A 21,128-nucleotide genomic window follows, 5' to 3' on the forward strand; every position below is an offset into this window, starting at 1 on the left:
TTCTCTGTGTGGTAGTGCCTGGCTGTATCCCTAAGTACTTAGGATGCAGAGGAAGGAGAATCAAGGGTTTCAGGCCAGACATTTTCTCAAAACCAGGCCAAGAGCCAAATGCCAGTGCCTCACTCCTATAATCCTAGCTACTCAGAAGGCTGGAACTTGGAAAAGAAATATTTGAAGCAAGTCTGGGAAGAAAAGTCAGGAGACTCCATTTCTAAAAGAACAGCAAAAACCTGTGTTGGAGTTGTGGCCCAGATGGTAGAGCAAGAAACCAAGTCAAGTAACTTGAAGTTCTTGGTTCAAATTCTAGTTATTAGCATAAAAAAGAAAAAAATCCATCCATCCATATATACATTCATACAATCCATAGTATCAACAACAAACCATCCCCTGTCATACACCATAGTTGCTTTGTGAAGGCACGTGAGTGAAGGAACTCATACGTGTACATGATTCCAAGATGGGCACTTAACACATGGTCCTTATAAGTAATTTAATTCCTTGAACACTCATGCCCCTCCTCCGTGGTGGAAAGTGAGTAAGGGGATTTGTGTGACACTGGAACAGGTCCACACCATGCTCACATATACAGAAAAGTAGGACACGCAGGGCAAAGACTCAACCAAGGCTGTGGATTCAGGATCCTACGCTTGAAGCATCAGCTGATCAAAAAGAGGCCCCACTGGATCTGACTCTCTTCAATCTGTACAAATGGACCATCTGGGAATCAACAGATCTGGGTAATCAAAGCAGCTGCTTCCTCTAACAGCTGCACACCTGGGTGAGGTTAGGAACATCAGCATGGTCTATTGAGATAGTGCCAACTCCCCAGCTCCTCATACCCAGCTGTGCCCACTCAGCAGGCTGAAGACAGGGCCTGGAAATCTCCTTAAAGATGTAGATGTCAGCTGGATGCCATGGCTCACGCCTTTAATCCCAGCTACTCAGAAGGCTGCGATCTGAGGATCATGGTTCAAAACCAGCCCAGGAAAGAAAGTCCATTAGAATCTTTTCTCCAATTGATCACCAGAAAACTGGAAGTGGTGCTGTGGCTCAAGGGGTAGGGCAGTAGCCTTGAGCTGAAGAGCTCAGGGATAGCACCCAGACCCAGAGTTCAAGCCCCAACCCCCCAAAAAAAGATGTACATGTCCAGGGAATGCAAATATGTTGGCCATGCTTGAAATGCTATCGTTAAATTGCAGTTGGCCTACTTAAAAGCCTCCTGCTCAGTAAGGGCTTTAAACACTGGATTTGTCCTTGGGACTGTTCTTCTACTCATTCATACAAGTTGTCTCTATTGCTTTGAATTCTTTCTTCTCTCCCTCCCTTCCTTCCTACACTTTTTATTTTTCTTGGCAGTACTGGGGATAGAACTCAGGGCCCTGCACTTGCTAGGCAGTTGCTCTACCACTTGAAGCACACCCCTCTGGAATTTTGAATCATGTATCAGGCAGGTTAACCTCATTTACCATTATTACTGTTGATGCTATGGTAATTTTATGAGATAATTAATGTTTAAAAAAGAAAAGATGTTGTAGCCACATGTCTATAAGGAATGTGGACTTGGGTTTCCCAGGGTATTTTATTTAAAGCTATTGGAGTATCTGAGTGTCCAGTCCCTCAATCTGTGTCAGAACACACACTATTGTCATCAACACTCAGGTTAGAGAATGAGAGGTGCATGAGGCCCCTACCTGCCTCCAACCACTGCCTGCACCTCCTTGGAATGGAAAATGGTTCAACACGAGGTGACATGGATGGCCCCCCGAGAGCTGCCTGGCCTGACTGACTCCACTGTTATAACGAGTATTCACAATCAGCATGGAGAAATTCACCCTGACCTGGACGCTTGCCCCCTGGCATTTGCTCACTTACATTTTTATTCAATTACGATTCTAAGAACAGAGACAAAAAAAAAAAAAAAAGGCCACGGAGCCCCATTGCTCAGTCATCTTGTCTTGCATGGAAGGTCAGAGAGGGGTCTGCAGACATTTCCCACAGTCCTATCAGCTGAAGTAGGGATGGAAAAGCCCCCAGGTGCAAGGGAACCCACATGGAGCATGCGCCTGAGCTCTATCCCATACTCTCCGAGATGCTCCTGATTTTCTCAGACACATGATGGAGTGGGATGGGTTTCTGGGTTCCCAATCTGCCAAAGGAAAAGAGAAGTTTGCAGGAACTAAGGGATGGAAAACAACCCTAAGGCAAAAGGGAGTGTCTGAGAAAAAAAAGGAGGAAAGGCCTCTTAACCATACTATGGGAGGAAAGAAAGCATAAAAATTATGAGCCAAATTATAGGCATGGAAGTTCAAAGGGAAAGGGGCTGGAAAGTAAAGCAAGGGCAAGCAAGTTTGGGGTCTCCATGATAGGATGGGGAACACTAAAAGGAGAGTGACATTATAGTATTTATTTATCTATGTATCTATGTGTGTTTGGGTGATTAACTGAAGGTAGGTGTCTCACAGACATTTTGTTGTTGTTGTTGTTGTTGTCCTGGCTGGGTGGCTTCAAGCTTTAAACCTTGATTCTCAGATCTCAGCCTCCTGTGTGTCTGTGACTACAGGAGGGAAGCACTAGTGCTTAGGGATGGTCTTTTCTTGAGCAACCAGTAGGTGCAGGAGCAGGATATGAGTCGTAGGTGCCAGGGACTTGGCTAGGGTTCAACAAACATTTCCCTGCTGTCTTCCCCTCCCCTCTTCCTTTCCAAAAAGTCAGTCCATGAGAAAACAGACATTTAACCCTTGGGAAAAGGCGTGAAATAAGATAAAAATTCAGAGCTTGAAAACATAAGCAGAGCTCTAAAAGCTTGGATTGAATCTTTCATTCATTTATGCCTCAGTTTCTAGCCACTTGGAGGGCTTCTATACTAAAATTAATACATTGATACTGGTTGGTTGATTTAAAAAAATCTTCTGTGGGAAAGACTCCAGTGTTGGCCACTGTCAAAAAACTCTACTGATTCCTAAGAAGGGAGCTTGGGCATGGAGGGTTTACAGAATAAGCATATCCAGAGAAGCAGGCTTCTCCTGGGACAGTAAAACATTTCCCTTGTCCCTATCCAGTACGTAAGCTAAGCCTCACTCATCAAGGACCTCAAAATCCATGCCAATTCTAAGACTACATGTGTTCCTTTTCTTTCCAGGCATGACTTAGGGACAACTTAGCTGCTAAGATCACTCAAGGCCTCTTTTGTGCTGTGGGCCCACTGCCCTGCACTCAGTCGGCACTCAGTATATGCAGGTGGAATTGATTCATGGTCCAATGCAAAAAGAAGAAGAAAACTCTGTCTTCAGCATTGCTTAGTCTAACACATAGCCTTGTCTTTGAGGAGCATCTACTGAATTTGGGGGTTCAAAGGAAGGTGGTTTGAGCAAGTGGTAAGCTCCCGGGCCTAGTTAGCTGAAGGCTTAACCTATGACAATCCATTTTATCATGTAATACAGACATGCTAATGTGAAGTTCACAAATACTGGCTTCAGCATGACTTGCTCACAGACCTCCCTCTGGAACTCAAAGGAGAAAATCATTTTTTTTTAAAACTAGTTCAGTACAAGAAACATTAATTCAATGGAACTAGGAAAGTTGAGGTGCTAAGTGGAGTTGAAGGAAATGGGGAAGAATGACAAAAGAAATGATATTGATCTTGTAAACTGACATGTGGAATTTGAAACCCCTTTGTATAACTACTTAAAGATGTTAAAAAATAAATTAAATATACATACAAGGATAAAACATTATGTAACAACTATGTACCAGGAATAGTCACACAGATACAAAGAAGATATGAAAACAGACCTTCCTTTCACATTTAAGCAATACTCTTGGACATTCCACAATATTACCTGCCATGGTGGTCAGAAGTTCAGTGCTTAAAAAATCTCTGTGACTGGGCTGGGCACTGTGGCTCACGCCTGTAATCCTCGCTTCTCAGGAGGCTGAGATCTGAAGATCACAGTTCAAAGCCAACTCAGGTACAAAAGTCTTATCTCTAACCACCAGAAAAAATGGAAGTGGCACTGTGGTTCAAGTGGTAGAGCACTAACCTTGAGCTGAAGAGCTCAGGGACAGCGCTTAGGCCCAGAGTTCAAGCCCCATGACTGACCAAAACAAACAAATAAACAAACAAAACCTCTGTGACAATGGAACACCTGTGTTATACCCACTAGTCATTTTGCTTTCAAGTCATGACATTACCTCCAAAGCACTCAGAAAAAAAATGTTTTTCCCTCATCAAAATCTGATCTGAAAATTTCTAGAACATTCATGATAACTGAGCCATCAGGCTGCACTTCCTAATCCTATCTTGCCTCTGATGAAATTCTCTCCCCTGGAGACAGATAATAAAGAAGGACTCAATAGCACCATGTCAAAGGAGGAATAAAGTGGATGAGTGTACTCACCAAGGTACCCACAGAGCACCTGGGACTGTCTGGTGCACAAGCTGCCCACAGAGCCAGAGGGTGTTGTAACAACTGGGCAGATAGCTAGGAGTTTTAAAAAGCACAGTCATTAGCTATTTGACTGAAGAGAGGCCTGGCACAGAACTATACAAGATTCAAAGTTGAAGAGAGACTCATGAGTGTCCTTACAACCCGCCCCCTCCCCCAGGAACATAAAATCCCTACTCCCCTTGTCAGTGGCTCAACACTCAGGATCCATGCAGAGTATGACCCCACATCTGCTGACCATCACTCTCCTAAATTGCCTCTCCTTCAACATGCTTGGTCACTAAAGTGATAGTGTACAACTGACATACTGAAATGGGGAAATAAATATCCCAGAATGTATTAAAGATGAATCAGAAAGGCCTCCACCTCCTCCATCCTTTGACAAGATAGGCTATTGGTTAAGGAAAAAAAAATATTGAGTTCTCACTTGGCTGGCCCAGATTTCAGTTCTTGAAATTACCTGTCAGCATTTGTAAACTGCATTATGAAAGCTCTCTCTTGAAGGAATCAAAAACACAAACTCTATTGGTTTGGAACTGCTTCGCTACAGTTTCAAAAGCTTCAGTTCTCTGAAATCCACTCATTAAATATTTCTTCTGCCCAAGAGTAAGGCCATCCAGAAATCTTGGATTTCACTTTCTTTAAAGTAACAGCAACTACATTTTGGCATTGCCTAGCTTACTCTTAAGAGAAGAAAACATACTAAAAAATATAACCTGGGCCAGGCATTCAGTTACTCAGGACACTGATGCTGAGATCTGAAAACTGAGAAAAAAAAATCCATGAGACTCATCTCTATTTAACCAGCAAAAAGCCAGAAACAGAGAAATGACTCAAGTGGTAAAACACCAGGCTGATCAAAAAGAAACGCCAAATGAAAACTTGAGGGGTGAGTTCAAGCCCCACTAACAGCACAAATAAAACAAACAAATAAATTAACCTCAGAAGGAAAAGAGTCTAAGGGCTTTCTGAGTACTTAAAGGCCTTCCTGTCTTCGGAAGGATTTTCATAGATGTGGACATTCAATCATTGATCTTTCTTGAATTTTGGAATCTAAATTTACACAAACCTCTGTATCTACAAGATGAAATACAGTTTATCTGTAATGAAACTACGATATTTAAAAGGTGGCTAAGAAGTATTTGTTATCTGACAGTGGTGATCAAATGAGCTCGGGGACTCAACCCTAGCCTGGCATGATAAAATTTTGTCTTAACTCCTTGAATACATTTCAAATCTATGTACAACTTCTATTTACCCAGGAGTAACACTGCTACCATTCAGACTTGAATGAACCCTGAGCCTTCTTTTGACAGAAGACAAAAGTCTCGTAGATCCCACTCTCAATTATTATTTTTTTTGCCAGGCTTTTGCCTCTTACCACCAATTTTAAAATGGATAATGACAACTTTCCCCATTTCCTGTAACTTACCGCCTCCAACATTCATCCCACTAACAAGATCTCAATAATATAGTCCTGCATATGTGTGGATTACACCTTCTAGAAAGAAGAACACAGTATACTTTCTAGACAGAATTTTCCTGCCAGTACTGGAGCTTGAATCAGAGCCTGGGTGCTTTCCCTTAGCTTTTATAGTTTTATATCTGGCCTTTGGCAGTTAATTGGAGATGAATTTCAGTGACTTTCCTGCACAGGCTGGCTTTGAATTGAGACCCTCAGATATCAGCATCTTGAGTAGATTGGACTATAGATCTGACCACTGTCACTGGCTGGAACTTTTTTAAAAGTTGAGATGGCACTGTACAGCCAATGTGGCATGGAAGCCAGAGGCCCAGTACCAGGGTTCACATCAGCAGGACGACTGTCAGCTTGTCTCCATATGTTGATTCCAGCTCCCATATGTTGCCACCAATAAGCATACATACTGTTTATTTTTAGAGCTTCACTACAGTATGATCAAGAGAAAACTCCATCTCTTAAAAGACAGAAAGCTACACTGGGTGTAAGCTGTTTATCACAAGATTCGTAAGTCAAACAGTCTTTTCAGTAATATCTGACCTTTAAAAAGAGATGCTGAAATTTATCCTGAAGAAACAGAGAATACAGAATGAGTTGCTTGGTTTACAATGCTGTTTCTCTCAACTATAACCTGATGGGGGTGAAAGTATGGGGTGAGGAGACAGTGGATTTAAGAACCTTCTTCAGGCCAGTGTATGTTGTAGTATACTATCCTATGCTCCAGCAATGTCACTGCTAGTATTTATTCAAAAGATTACAAACCTGTTTATAGTAAAGCCACCAGCACAACCATGTTCATTGAAGCACTATTCACCATAGCCAAGGTATGGAATCATCCCAGATACCCCTCAGTGGATGAATGTATCAAGAAGATGTACGATTTATACACAATAGCATTTTACTCATCCATTAGAAAAATATTGTACTATTTGTAAATAGAAAGCCTTGAGAAAAATTATGTTAAATGAAGCAAATCATACTCAGAGAGACAAAGGATCCATGTTTTCCCCTATGTGTGAAAGCTAGATTTAGATTATAAATTTCCATTGGGTAGAATGAAGTATACACAAATGTGTTAGCAAAAATATGGTAGATTCAAGGGAAAAATCACTGTAATCCTTTAGAAAGGCAAAGTCTAGGTTCAAGAAAATAAATACCCAGAAGTGGGTACTTGAAAAGAATGGGATGGGTCAAAGGGAAAGGGAAGGATAAATGAAAAGGGAAAATACAGTCAAGAATTCCTACAAAATTAAGAGCGATGGAAGGGATGGGTAGAAGAGGATGCATAAGAATTTTGAAAGGGGTGATCAAAATGCACTGTATTCTTAAACTGCTTTGTTAAATGGAAAGTGCTCTGTGCAACTACTTAAAGATAATTTTAAAATGTAGAAAAGACAGAAGGGAGACATTTTCTGTCCATGGAATTCAGGTCCCTGAGATTGCCCATTGTGACCTAGGTCATTATAGTCTGTGTGGGAACAAGGTGAGGGAACTGTTATCATTTTTAATTTCCAGTATTCAGTCCTTAAATAGGCAACATTGGTTTGCTCTGACTCTGCTATAAAAATTTCAGTGTTAAAACCTTGCCTTACATTGCCCTGCCTTTCCTTCTGTTTCCTCCCTTCCTGCTTTTTTCTTTTTCTTTCTTTCATTTATTTTGATTTATTTTTTATTTTTAAGCAGAACCAAACCTTACAGGTGAATATAATAAGTTGAGTGGAGATATAAGGATATAAATAATAACCACTCAGACTACAGAAAGCAGCCTCTAATTTTAAATAATCAGTTTCAATTATCCATCTGATCAAATTTGCACTGTGGTATGGATATCCTTTTTTCAGATCAATAAAGCTTTGGAATTATGCATAAATCAGTTCTTTTTTCTTGTTCTTCTTTTTTCAGTTTTTCAAAATTATTATAAACATGATATACAGAATAGTTACAGTTATATGTCAGGTACATTTCATTTTGAACAATGAAGTGACTTCTAATATAATTAAGCAATTATAATATGAACCTTTAAAGTACTATGTTTTATTTTTTTTAACCTATAATGACTAAGCTATAAAATAAATCAATTACAACCAATGAGGTTATTCTTCTTGATGAATTGCTTTAGGTCAAATGAGATTTTGTATAAAATGGTTTATGATCCAAGCACCTGCAGTTCACACCTGTAATTTTAGCTATCCAGGAGGCTGAGATCTAATGATTGTGGTTTGAAGCCAGTCTGGGCAGGAAAGTCCAAATAGGAAGGTCCATGAGACTCTTATTTCCAACTAACCACCACAATGCCGGAAAAGGGACTGTGGCTCAAGTAGTAGAGTAGTACGATTAAGAATAAAAGCTCAAGTCCTAGAACCATCACTGAAAAAAAAAAAAAGACAGAAAAAAAGAAAGTTTATATAAACTATAAGTCACAAACACCTGTATTAATGGTTCTCAACCTTTATTATACAAAAGCATTTTTGTGCAAGCTATTATAAATACAGATATCCAAGCCTTTGTTTCCTCCACTATATAGATTAGTCTTTTAAGATGGGCTCTAGAAACCTTGCATCTAACCAAGAATGTCATATGATCCTCACACAGGTGGTTTAGAAGCACACTCTAGAAAAAATGAATGATGTTTACTGTCATTAAAAATTCTCAACAAGGTTTGGGTCAAATTAGCTCCTAACCCAATCTTCCCTACTTCTTTACACAAACATGTAATTTAGTGCTCTGTGACTATAGTTCTATAAGTGGATACTGTCATTTCCTCCTGATGGGAAATTATAATGAATTTCTACTCTTTTTAGACAATTGCCATAACTGTTGCTGAGAAGAAAAACAGGTCCAAATATATAATAATCTAGAGTGGGCTTGCCTTAAGGTTTTTTTTTTTTTTTGTCAGTCTTGGGGACTGAACTCAGTACTGTCCTCGGGCTTTCCTCAAGGTTAGTGCTCAACCACTTGAGCCACAGTGCCAGTTCTGGCTTTTCAAAAATGTGGTACCAAGGAATGAAACCTGGGTCTTCATGCATGCTAGGCAAGTACTCTACCACTAGGCCAAACTCCCAGCATTGTTAAGGTCTTCTTTCTAGAATCTGAGTACTTGGACAAAGAATTCATGAAACTAGACATCATTTTATGCATACTATTCATTACTGATGGTGATACTTTTCTGACATTGAAATTCTTTTGAATCATATATCACCTCAATCCACAGAGAAGAAAAGTACAAGTTTCATAGGAATAAAAAGTGGCAATTCTCCTTCCCCTCACCAAACCCAACAAACCAATCACTAGTGAACTAAAAAGAGACTTATCAAAAGAAGAGGTTAAAATGGCAACAAAAAAAAAAACCCACATATGAGAAAATGTTCATTATCCATGGTCATAAAGGAAATGCAAATAAAAACGTTAAGATACCACCTTACCCCAATTAGATTGGCCAATATTCTGGACTCAGACAATGACAAATGCTGGCAGGGTTGGGGAGAATGAGGAACCCTATTGCACTGCTGGTGGGAATGTAAACTAGTACAGCCATTCTGGAAGGCAGTTTGGAGGTTTCTTATAAAACTGAAAATAGACCTTCCCTATGATCCAGCCATACCACTTCTAGGCATCTATCCTGAGAATCATAACCCAGGATATGATAAGGACACCTGCTCAGCCATGTTCATCTCTGCACTATTTACAATAGCCAAATGATAGAAACAATCCAGATGCCCTACTGTAGATGAATGGATACAAAAAATGTGATATATCTATACAATGGAATTCTACATAGCCAACAGACAAGATAAAATAATGGCATTTGCAAGAAGTAGATGAATCTAGAATGAATCATATTGAGTGAGATATGTCAAGATTCAAGGAACAAAAGGCACATGGTCTCCTTTATATGTGGATATTAGATCCAAACAGTACAAGAGTGATGACTCAATATTCGGTTATAGACATGGTCTTAGAGATATAAACATAACCACATAGACATAAAAATCTATGATGGGATATATACTCTACAGACATAGTGTTATATAGATTGATATGTATCTATGACATACAAACCCTCAGTTTAATTTTATTTATGTTCTAAAATCTATGTGCCAGTGATTGCATATAGAGATTCCCCTTCTTGAATACGTGTTAAACATGACATTTGAAATATGATGTAAAAATCAGTGTTAATAAAATTTTTTGAGAAAGAGTGGCAATTCATGGATCTAACCAATGACTTAAGTCATTGAACACTGTATGATGACTTAATACTACAAAGAGCTACAAATGAGTGACTGAAGGACTAATCAAATCAGTGCAACTTTTAAAAAATGATTCAAGATGTCTCAGGTAGAAACAAATGGCAGCAAACTAGTACTGTGCAATTTAAAAGACATCTCTAAAGGTGAGACCATATAGCACCTCAGGCAGTGGCTATAATTCAAGTTTGGCTCTGTATAGCCTACTTCCAGGTAAGAGTATCACACAAGCTCTTTCCTTTCTCTGTCCCCATCTTTAAACTGCAGAGTCTGAATGCTGAGATGTGCCTGAATGACTGTCCAACTGAAAGCCTTTTGTCTAGCTCCCTGGTGGTCTAGTGGTGAAGAGTCAGAAAATCCTAAGAGCAGAGAAACATCCTCTGTCTGTGATGAGTTCATTTCTCTTCTAAAGCAGAAATCAGAATAATTAGTCATTTTTTGTCTTTCTGAGCCAGCAGCTTAACAACAAGAATTCATTATAAAAGAAGAGAAATTATTCTAGTAGTGTTGCTCCAATGCAGAGAAGTGGAAAAAAGTCAAGTCAATGGACAAAGAAATGAATGGTCATATAAACAAAAGAGCCCTCACCCTACCACACTGAAGGAATCTAGACAGAAGAATATGTTATAATCTTGATCTATGAAGCATAAATGCATGAGTACCAAATATACTGGAATAAATATCAAACTTAAACATTAAATGATATTTCCCAGAACATTCCTTCCATTTTGTTTTGACAATAATAAATATTATATTATTCTTAAAATTCCACGCTAATTTTTTTTCAGGTAAAAAGATTTTCAGAGTACTTGACTTGTATCTTTCTGAGAACTAAACTGCGTTCTTGTTCAGAAGATGAAGTAACAAATAAGGATTCTTACAACAGCCTAAAGTTATGAATGAATGGTTATCTGTAAACTAGCTTGTCAGGAGAGATGTGGTATTTGTCAGTGTGCTGTGGGTTAGAGAGGAAGCCAGAAGAACAGAGCCAAGATCTAAATCACAACACTTTCCTTTTCCTTTCATGAGCCTGGAAAGATGCTACAGAATTTTCTGAAACAAACAACTCCACAAGGGTACTCCTATTCTCAAATAGCTGCTCTATGACTTTTCTTTCAAAAAAATGCCATGTCTCTTCTCCAGGAATAACCTGCCTCTTAGTTACCAACCCAGAAAGGGCCAGGAAGGCCTGGGGCAACAGGAACACTCGCCCTGGGAACCGAGATGTGTGGAACAGGCTAGTGTGAGAGAAAACAGCTGCCTGTGGAGGGTTGGCAATGCATTCAAACTATTTTCAGAAGGTTTGGGCTTCACAACATCCAGAAAGCATTTTCCATCTGCCTTCAGTTTCTCCAGTCACTGTGGTTAAAGGAACATCTCAGCCAAACATTTCCAACTTATCAGGCATAACAAATGCAAGTGCTCATTTTAGAGAATGGAAGGATGGTCCCAGTTCACACAGGATGGCTTTCTCAGTACCACAAAACTTTCCCTTCCTCTAAAGGGCAAATATCTCTTAGAATAAAGCTGTGAAATATCCCTAGGTTGTATCAAGAAAGCCCAGGTGCTAATAACTCACTGAGAGAATACCTTCCACTGCTAATGGTGACCCATGACCTTAAGGTTGGCTGCTTCTCTCTGCTATCACCACTTAGGTTTTCTTTTCCCCTCCTCAAATCCTTTACTGTGTTTCTCAAACAGTCTGGCTCTTCCTCTCCTAGAACTTCTTCTTTGAGACTTCTCCCTAATATTTAACAAGTAAAGCCTAACAGCTCACTGCACTAGAAATGAAGTTAACCAGAGTCTAACATAGCTTCCAGGCAGGGCTCGTCCTTGGATTCAAATATCCTAATTCCTTTAAAACAGAGACTCTAAGTTGGACACTGGTGGCTCATGTGTTTAATCCTAGCTAGTCAAGAGGCAGGGAGCTGAGGATCAGCTGGAAGCCAGCCTGGGCAGAAAAGTCCCTGGGAGATTCCTATTTCCAATTGACTGCTCAAAACTCAGAAGTAGAGCTGTGGCTCAAAATGATGGAGGGCTAGCCTTGAACAAAAAAGACTTCAGGGATAGTGCTCAGGCCCTGAGGTCAAACCCCACCAAAGGAAAAAAAAAATGACAAAAACAAACAAACCAAAACAGAGACTCCCCTGGAAGGAGAGGGAGAGAGGAGAGCCAGGAAGAAGGCTGGGAACAGGCCCACAAATGTCTGGAGCATCAGCTAGAATGCTTCTTAGTTTGCTTTACAAATGAAGAAACTGACATGTGAAGGGGCCTCCACCCTGATGCCAAAGTCAATAACAGCAAAGCCAGGATCTGGTATCAGTAGGACAGTTCTGGTAACTTGCATGGAGAGCCACGCTGCTAACCAAACCTAATTACTTCTTAACTGATACCAACGGCCAGCAGAAGGACTTCCTGTCATCCATTCTATCATTTCCTTTCCAGCCTGCGATATTTGAGGTGTCATTGCCTTTCTTGTTGGGCTTTGTATGATTTCCCAAGTCCTTGTTCATTACACAACACCATTCTGCCTTCCCAAATAACTCTGAAAAGGATAAGAGAAATGCTTTTCATGAACGTTTGTGAAGAAGGAAAGAGAAAAAAAAAGCCAAAATGAAACAAACAAAAAAAACTAGAGGGAAGGAAAATACCAAAACCAAAACACAGATGCTGGTCCACTCTTGTAATCCCAGCTACTCAGGAGGTGGAGGTAAAAACGACTAGGGTTCAAGGCTAGCCCACACAAAGTTAATAAGACTATCTCAAAAACAAAAACACAAACCAAAGGACTATGGGTATAGCTCAAGTGTTAGACTGTTTACCCAGCATGAACAAAATCCTGAGTCTTATATTTGCTATTGCAAACAAAAACCATAACTGGAGTCTGGATAAATCTCAATTTTTATATCAAGCACAGATAGATGGGGTCAAGAAAGAAAACTCAAGCTTTGGGCAGAACCTCCATAGTACTTATCAGGTGCACTTCCCCTGACGTTACAAGGAGCAAAGCAACCCTGGGTCTCCTCTGCAGACATTAGAACTCGCAAAGCCTTTGGGTGATTCATTCCTATTCTGTAGAGAATGCTCATTTACTTGCCAAACATGGACAGAGCAAAGACAACATGTGAGGTTTTGTAGAACTACAGAGAAGTCAGACTGATTCTTGTCCTACATCAAAGAAGGCAGCCCAGAATACAACAGCAAAAGAAAGAGGTCAAGATACACATCAAGATACTAAGAATTGAGAGGAAAATTCAATTAAATGTGACTAGGAAAATTGAGGTCTTCACTAAAAGTCTGGCTTGGCACTGTGGCTCAAGTGATAGAGCACTAGCCTTAAACACAAAGAGGCTCAAGCACAGCACCCAGACCCTGAGTTCAAGCCCCACAACTGACAAAAAAAAAAAAGAAAGGAAAGAAGGAAAAAAGGAAGGAAGGAAGCAAGCAAGCAAGCAGGAAGGGAAGATGGGGTCTCTCAAGGAGGTGGTTTCATTCTAAGTCTAGAAAAATGGTAAAGGATGTCAAAAGATTATCACCTATTGAAAGAAACTGAAGAAACAGAGGCTTAGCCTCTGTCCCATTGGCTGAAGGCCAAGACAAAGTGGCAAGAATATGGCTTTCAGGTAGGAATTTAATAAGAGAGAAGACTCAGACTTTGAAAAGTTTCTGATGTTATCTCAGAAATCTCAACCTCAGACTACTAAATTCTCAAGGCATTCTTACATGGAAAGTTTCCAGCTTTGTCATTCTCCGTGCCCTGCCCATGCAGGGCAAAAAGCCACCTAGAAAATCTGAAGCAAGGGAAGCAAACTCATTGAGTAGAATGTGCAAAGTAAAGAATGAGATCCCAAGACATCCTGGGCTCCTGGGAATGGCCCCCAGGGCATCACTTCCGATAATGTTTCAATGACTATAAACCCTAGATCCTCTCTTATAACCAGTGGGACGTGGGAGTCAACTGGAGTGATAGTGCTTCTTTAGTGGTCCATAAAATAACAGTGCATCTTAAAGTAAATGGTGTTTGCCATGCAAAGGTCCACTAGGTACCAAAGAAGCTGCACCCAGTGATTCTTTGTACTGGCATGGATCCTTTAAAATCCAAGGAAGCAGGTGGCCCAGGAAAGAAACTGTAGCCCTCTATACTAACAGCCTGCCATCTCACAGAAATGTAACAGTGTAACCAACAGGGACATGCTTAAGTATTTTCCCTAAGAAAAGGTGGCCATTGGGCCAAGGTGAAAGGCCAGAAGACAACCATGGATTGTGAGGAAGACTAAAGGTGTTTTCATACAAGGTCAAGGCCATCCAGCCAATGCAAATAGCAACGTAGAGGCAAGGGGCTGTGGAGTCAAACACTCACTTCTGGCTATGAGAGGCTAAAAAAGAAACCAAACAACCACCCACCCAAAGCAGCTTATGATTATAGCAGGATGCAAATCTCTTCTAAACAAATGGCAGAAGCAAACCTTTCAGTCTAAACAAACCCATCAAAGAATCCTTAACATGTTATTAAAATAAAATACCTGCAGAACACTGAATTCCAAAGTTAAAAAAAACGATCTTTGTTTAAAACAATCTTTTTTCTTAAGTGTACCATATGTTTCGAAAATGACAATGGAAACATTTGTTTATCTCAGGCAGAGCCACATTTCATCAGGCTGCTGGGAATCTGCAAAGTAGAATACACCCTTAAGCAGAAGAACTGCCTAAGCAGAGCAGGCACATCTGGTATATTGAAATTCTCTCTCCAGGATCCCTCCAGGACCGGAAATGCTACAAAACAGCTGAAAGGGCTACTTTCAGAGTGGCATGCTTTGCTATTCATCTCTACCCTTAGCAGTGGCAAGTGGGGAAGGAGTTCAACCCTAGCCAGGGTCATGATACTTCTCTCCCAGGGCTAGGCTCCATCATTCTACTTTCCAGAGCCTTCTAATGCTGCAGCCCAAAGTGTGTTGTAATCTCTGGGTAAGGGCCTAGGAGTCTGTGACCTCCTTGATTCTAACCCAGATTTGATGTGGGTTCAACAGTGAGTCATGAATTCTTTATTCTCATCTTTGTTTCCTCTAGGAAAAGGGATCTGTCATCCTTTCATATCTTTATATGGAAGATGATGCAGGAGGTGACATCAGCAGGGCTGCACCAGCAAGAAGTCACCATTCGGGAAGCATGGCACTTGCGTGCAGCACTGGGTCATTGTGGAGACACAGGGCTGCAGTTTCTTTCAGGTGGGTCTCCTTGGGAGAGAGAGGACGCTGATGGACTTCACTTGGGAGCAAACACTAACCGCGTCAGTTTAAAGATAGATATTTCTGTGGAAGGTTCTTTTCTAATACGAAAAATAAAAAAATAAAAAGGCAGATCCTGAAGGGGGAGAATGTGGGCTCAGTAAATGTGACCACAATTAGGCACTGGAGTTAGGACAGAGAATGGCCTGTTATATATAACTCAATCATTCTACCAGTCAACCAGATCTGTCTTTGATATCTCTTTTCCACCTTTTCTGTTTCTGTCTATCCCCTCTCTATTGCTCACAAAGACATATAGATGATCTACTTTTGTAAGCCACAAACTAAAAATTGTACATAAAGCACAACACTTATGTCCTACTAATATTTCTTTTTGTTGGGAATTGGTCCAATAGATCAGCAATTTGTATAGAGAAAGATATATTCATGAATAGAATGCTAAGTCACATTTCCCAAACCATAGTGCCACTGCTATTCGTTTGAAATCCTACAGTTTCACTTGGAAAATCATAGAGGAAACAGAAAAGGAGATTGCAGTGGTATTATCACTGCATTGTATTAAATGTTCGCATCCATGTGAAAGTTATAAGGAAAACTTCATGGTTATTTTTCCAGACTATATTTTAATCTGTGTCATTCGATATGATAGAATAAGCCAACATGACTATTCACTATCTTTGCTTGCCTAGATTAAAGATTATACGCTTCATTAATGTAAGCAATGTACATTGCTTATTTTATTTTACTTGGAAAGAAAAGCCAGGATAATTCTTCATTTCCTTTTTCTATATGCTGAATAATATCACTGCTGCTGACTGAAGCCACTAATGGATGGCCCAACATCATTAACTGAAGCTAAATGAGTGAGAAATTCAGATCTCTTTAACTGAGAATAGTCTATATAGACCACACTAAATCATCCATACTACATTTAAAGAACAATTCTCTGATTATTCTCCAAACATCTTCATTTTAATGTAGTTTGACCATTTTTGTTATTGCTCTTAAAAATGCTACGCTAACAGATCTCAGCTACCCAAGATAAACACCAGGATACCAGCCCTTCTCACAAGGGGCATTCCTGACATTTGGGGTTGGATAATTCTTTGGTAAAATTGGTACGCGGGAAGGAGAAGGGCTGTTCTAAACACACATAGAATAGATAGAAACATTCCTGGCTTCTGCTCAGAGACGGACAGTAGAATCACTCCCCTTCTAGTCATAGTCTGTTTCCAGACCATGCCAGCTGTCCCAGTGGATCTGATGGGGTGGAGTAAAATGGAGAAAAGTATGGTACAGAATCACTGCAACTAGAACTACACTACAAGCCAATGATGTTGTAGAGAAAAGAGGCAAGGAACACAGGTGTGGTAGAATACACCTGTAATCACAGTTCTCAGGAAATGGAGGCAAATGAATCAACAGTTCGAGGCCAGTCTAAACACAATGAAAAAGATCCTGTCTTAAAAAAAAAAAAATCAAGATCAAGATTAAGAACCAGTGTTAGCATTGCTCGCCTTGAATAGGCCAGTGTCTGGGTTCAACCCCCAGCACTGAAAAGGAGAAGGAAAACACATCTTCTCCTTGGTTCTTTTTCTTGATTTTTTCTTTTTAACTGTCCTCAGCTTTGTGGGTTTTAAATGTCAATTGGATACTTCCTATAAATTTGCTCTCTCTGAATTTCTAAGACCTTGTGAAGTTTAAGTCAATGTGTCTTGAATTTCAACTATTCAAAGTCCACTAGTTCCCCACTGGGTAAACTATTGGGAAATGTCCTCAGAACTCCACTTTGAGCCTTAAACTAACAGCATATGAAAAGATCAATATGAATAAATTCAGAACTAATCAGATCTCGTCTTAAAATGTTGACACAGTATTATTTATATCCCGTAAATACATTCTTTACTAAAATTCATACTAGGAGCTTGGAGCCTGGCCAGTTCTATTCATATTTACAATATTTATATAGCACACTTGGCCAAGGATAATATTTAAGATAAAATATGCCTGAGGGCATATACAATATCTCTTATATTTTTACTTTTGAATCTCTACATTGCTAAAAGTATTTAGTCTGAACTTTATAAAATGTCCCCACAAAAGGCTATCAGCAATTGGTAATGATATATAGCTCGCTGAGTATAATTAGAGCATATTTGTAATACTTGAGCTGAAGCCACTCCCTGAACACTAATAAGTTGGTGGTTTAAAAAAAATGAACCACTGATCTTTCCCATGCCTTCATCTCTGGAGCTTATGACCCTGATTCATTGTAAGAAATGACAGGCATACATGTTCCTTCCCTATACCCAATCAGTAAGTGCTGAGTTCAAAGTTAGGCAGAAAAGTCCCCCATAGAGGTTAACTGCAAAAGAAATCAATGTTGCGTTTTCAATTTGCTTTCAAAAATATGGTGGGGTGATTTCCCTCCCCCCCACTCCCCTTCTTTTGGAAGAGTTCACTAAATTCTAGTACACTTAGAAAATGGCAGAAAATCAGCTAGCCTAGTTTCTATAAAATTCTGTACAGTCTTTACATTGTTGTATCAAATCTACTATTAATAAAGCTTTTTTCCCAAGCTTCCATATTAAACACATGCTTCTTAGAGTGCATATTCTTTGTATGAAAAGCTGAGAGTATATATATATATATGTATATATATATATTTCCCCCCTAGGCTTATCAGAGGTTTTACTTTACTTGGAGGCTGGGAGCAGAAAGGAAAGGAGAATTCACATCTGATTTCAGATGCCATTATCTTTGGAATCGTACTAATAATATGCTGATGGTTTTCAATTTGTTCATAATCCTGATGCTGGGTCTCAGCTCATCTTCCTCTTTTAAAATGAGTTGTGCTGGAGAGCAGGAAGAAGGAATGGCCTTGAGAGTGACTTTCTCCTTCCACACCTATACAATAATGAGATCAGACAAACACCCTGGAAACCTATTTGATCTTCTGCACGCAAGCATTTAAAGGATGCTATTCAGGTCCTATATAACATACCTGCCTGTCTGTCCAAATATCAACAGAACCCATGCATATGCTAGAGAACGCCAAGTGATTCAACTTTTCTTGCTCAGCCTCAATGGTTTTGGCCTAATTACAATGAACTGTCTTTCCTAATATTTCCTTGGCTCTGTTCCACATAGAAAGCTTAACTTCTAGAAGTGTGGTGGGGGAATAACTAAGCTGTAGTGCATTTACCAAGGACTATTCTGAATAGTACCATAATTACAGTGATAAAAATCATCCTTCTGGCCAGGATTTTGTACATCCATGGTGCCACTAAACAAAAAGAAAGAGACAATACAACAAAAGAAAGGTGGCCAGAAAGACTGGGGTTAGGCACACAGGCCCACATTCCTCGGCCATCAAGCACAAGACATGGCAAGTCACATAGCTACGACTTGTCAAACTAAAAATAAATATTAAAAAAGAAAAGCACCACCCTGCAATTAAAACTTCTAGGCTAAAATTACCAAGATGGCTGTATTATCTATTTAGGCAAGTCACAGAGACTTCACAAAAGCAGCCAGCAAGTATATAGGGCATGGGAAGGGGAGGAGAGAAACAGCCAGCCAATGAAAAGTTTAAGACTTAGGACTTGGAATACACAACTGTTGAAGTGGATTTTATTTTTTCTTTTAGTTCTTCCTGGTATTTAACCCTCTCAGGTATCACTGGATGCTGCTGCAGATTCTTTTTTTCCTTAAGAACTCTGAAATAATTCTATACTGTCCCTTTCTCTTCTCCTGACCACCCCCCCCCCTTCTCTAAAAGAACTCCACCAATAAATCATTTCACTCCCATGGCTACTGTAAGGCCAGCTGGTTTTTGAGGACACCTTGCTCAGGAGCCAGAAACAACAAGGACGACAATAATCATAATTTAAAAATTAGCTGCCTTTCCTCTTCCACATTTAAGAAGGTACTGAGGACCTTATAGAAAGTTAATGAAGGAACAGAAGTGCAAAACTCGGCATTGAAAAAGATGAACAATATACCGGAAAGGAGGGGGGAAAATCAATTTTAAGAAGGCAGCTTTAGGTGGATTCTGAAAAATGTAATTTGAAGTGAAGTCTTAAACTTGGTCAGAATGGAGGCTGTAGCTCTAGAGGAACGCGGTTAGAGTGGTTATAGGAGCTTGCCTTCAGGGGACTGTAACCAGGCTAACAGGGCTGCAAGGCTGATGCTTTTAGGAGAGTGAGAGACAGTAGGGAAGGTTTGGGAGAATGCAGCTGATAGGTCTGCAAGAAAAAAGGGGGCCTTTTGGAGAGACTGGCTTGGAGTTACTTTTTTAACTCTTTATGTACCAGTTCAATGCAACCCAGGAGAAAGAGGCAAAAAAAAAAAAAAAAAAAACCAACAACAACAAAAATCCCAGGGATGTAAAATTTCCTACCCTGGGAAAGTGTCTTGGGTTTTCATAGAGGAGGGCTGACTCCAAGTTGCAAAAGAACCTCAGGGAAGAGTAAATAAAGAAGGAAAAAAAGATATCTTTCAAAAGATTGGGGGTTGGGGAAAGAGAATTTGGCGGGGGGGGGGGGGGGGATAAAGCCGAAAGCCAGCCTTTGAAAGACTGGGGGGGGGGTCTCCACTACATGACTGGAAAAGAGGTGGATGGGGAGGACAAACTCGGGAAAGGGGTGAACCAGATCCGGAAAGCGAAGGGGATCACCCCCGCCCCCTGCGCGCGAGCTGCTGCGGTTCTGAGAGTTCCCAGGCACAGGCTAGCCCCCCACCCCCACCCCAGGGATGGTAGTGATAAACAGTACTTACTTTCCGAGGGGAAGTAAGGTGATGGCATGTCTATCTTGTAAACCTCCTTGGCGTAGTACTCCTCGTCGCTCCTCTCCCGCTCGCAGGCGGCCGCCCTGCGGCTGGCCTTCTCCTGGAGCAAGTCCCTGGTGCTGTTGTAGATGGAAATCACCTCCGGGGGGACTTCCTCGGGCTCAGGGTAGTCTTCCGGGGGGCTGGTGAGCTTCAGCTTGCTCAGGATCTGCCCGCGGATCGCCTCGATCCTCTTGCGCATGAATTGGTCCATATCGAGCGTGCTGCAGGTAGACAGGCTGAGCGCCGCCGTGACCAGATGCAGCAGCAGAAACGCGCTCAGCACACCACCGTAATGCATGTTTTAGGAGAGAGAACGACTGATCAGGTAGAGTTGGGTTTTTTTTAATATGAAACGTTTGAAACAATCAAGAGTCAATAGGGGAAAAAAACGTATCTTTGAATTCCTTAAAAAAAAAAAAAGCAAAACACCAAACACGCAGGTCGTTCCAAAAGTGAAAAATGTTAAGATGTGGGATGGGCAAGGGGGACAGCCTGACTGTAGGGGGTGAGGAATTGCCCCCCTCCCCGCCCGGGAGCAATGAGATGCGGGAGGAAAAGAACAAAAAAAAAGGAGAAAAAAAAAACCCAGGCGAGTAGCGACTATTAGGCAGAAATAAATTTCAGAGGAAGAACTGGAGTTCAGCGTGTCAGGCTCCGATGCGGAGTGGCGGATCTGAACTCGGCTCCTCCAGCCAAAAGCAAAAGAGATGAAAAGGTCTCCGGGGCTGGCAGCTGGCGAAATGACAGGAGGGGACGCTGATGTAGACCCAGGCTGCAATTTATATATTTGAAGGAGTGGAGCGATTCGGCCCTGCCTTCCACTGGCGGCGCCGAGAGCAGGAGCCCAGGAGCGCACACGTGTGTGGAGGAGAGAGCG

General features: G+C 40.7%; 1 protein-coding gene across 3 annotated transcripts in view; it reads right to left on the reverse strand.

The window, feature by feature from the left end:
* The window catches only part of LOC150038946 (transforming growth factor beta-2 proprotein), a 75,698-nt gene extending 54,896 nt beyond the window's left edge, over positions 1-20,802 (reverse strand). Inside the window, exons 1-2 of one of the 3 annotated variants that reach the window (XM_090328191.1) lie at positions 20,198-20,794; positions 4,398-4,481 (exon numbers count right to left, since the gene is read on the reverse strand). In XM_090328191.1, coding sequence (XP_090184317.1) covers positions 4,398-4,481; positions 20,198-20,549 — 436 coding nt within the window. In that variant the 5' untranslated portion in view covers positions 20,550-20,794. Of the gene's footprint in view, positions 1-4,397; positions 4,482-20,197 lie in introns of all 3 variants that reach the window. The other 2 variants (XM_090328193.1, XM_090328192.1) reach the window with 2 other exon arrangements.
* Between the last annotated feature and the right edge of the window lie 326 nt (positions 20,803-21,128).

The sequence above is a fragment of the Megascapheus bottae genome, unplaced genomic scaffold, assembly GCF_031878675.1.
Source record: "Megascapheus bottae isolate mThoBot1 unplaced genomic scaffold, mThoBot2.hap1 H_2, whole genome shotgun sequence".
NCBI classification, from domain to species: Eukaryota; Metazoa; Chordata; class Mammalia; order Rodentia; family Geomyidae; genus Megascapheus; species Megascapheus bottae.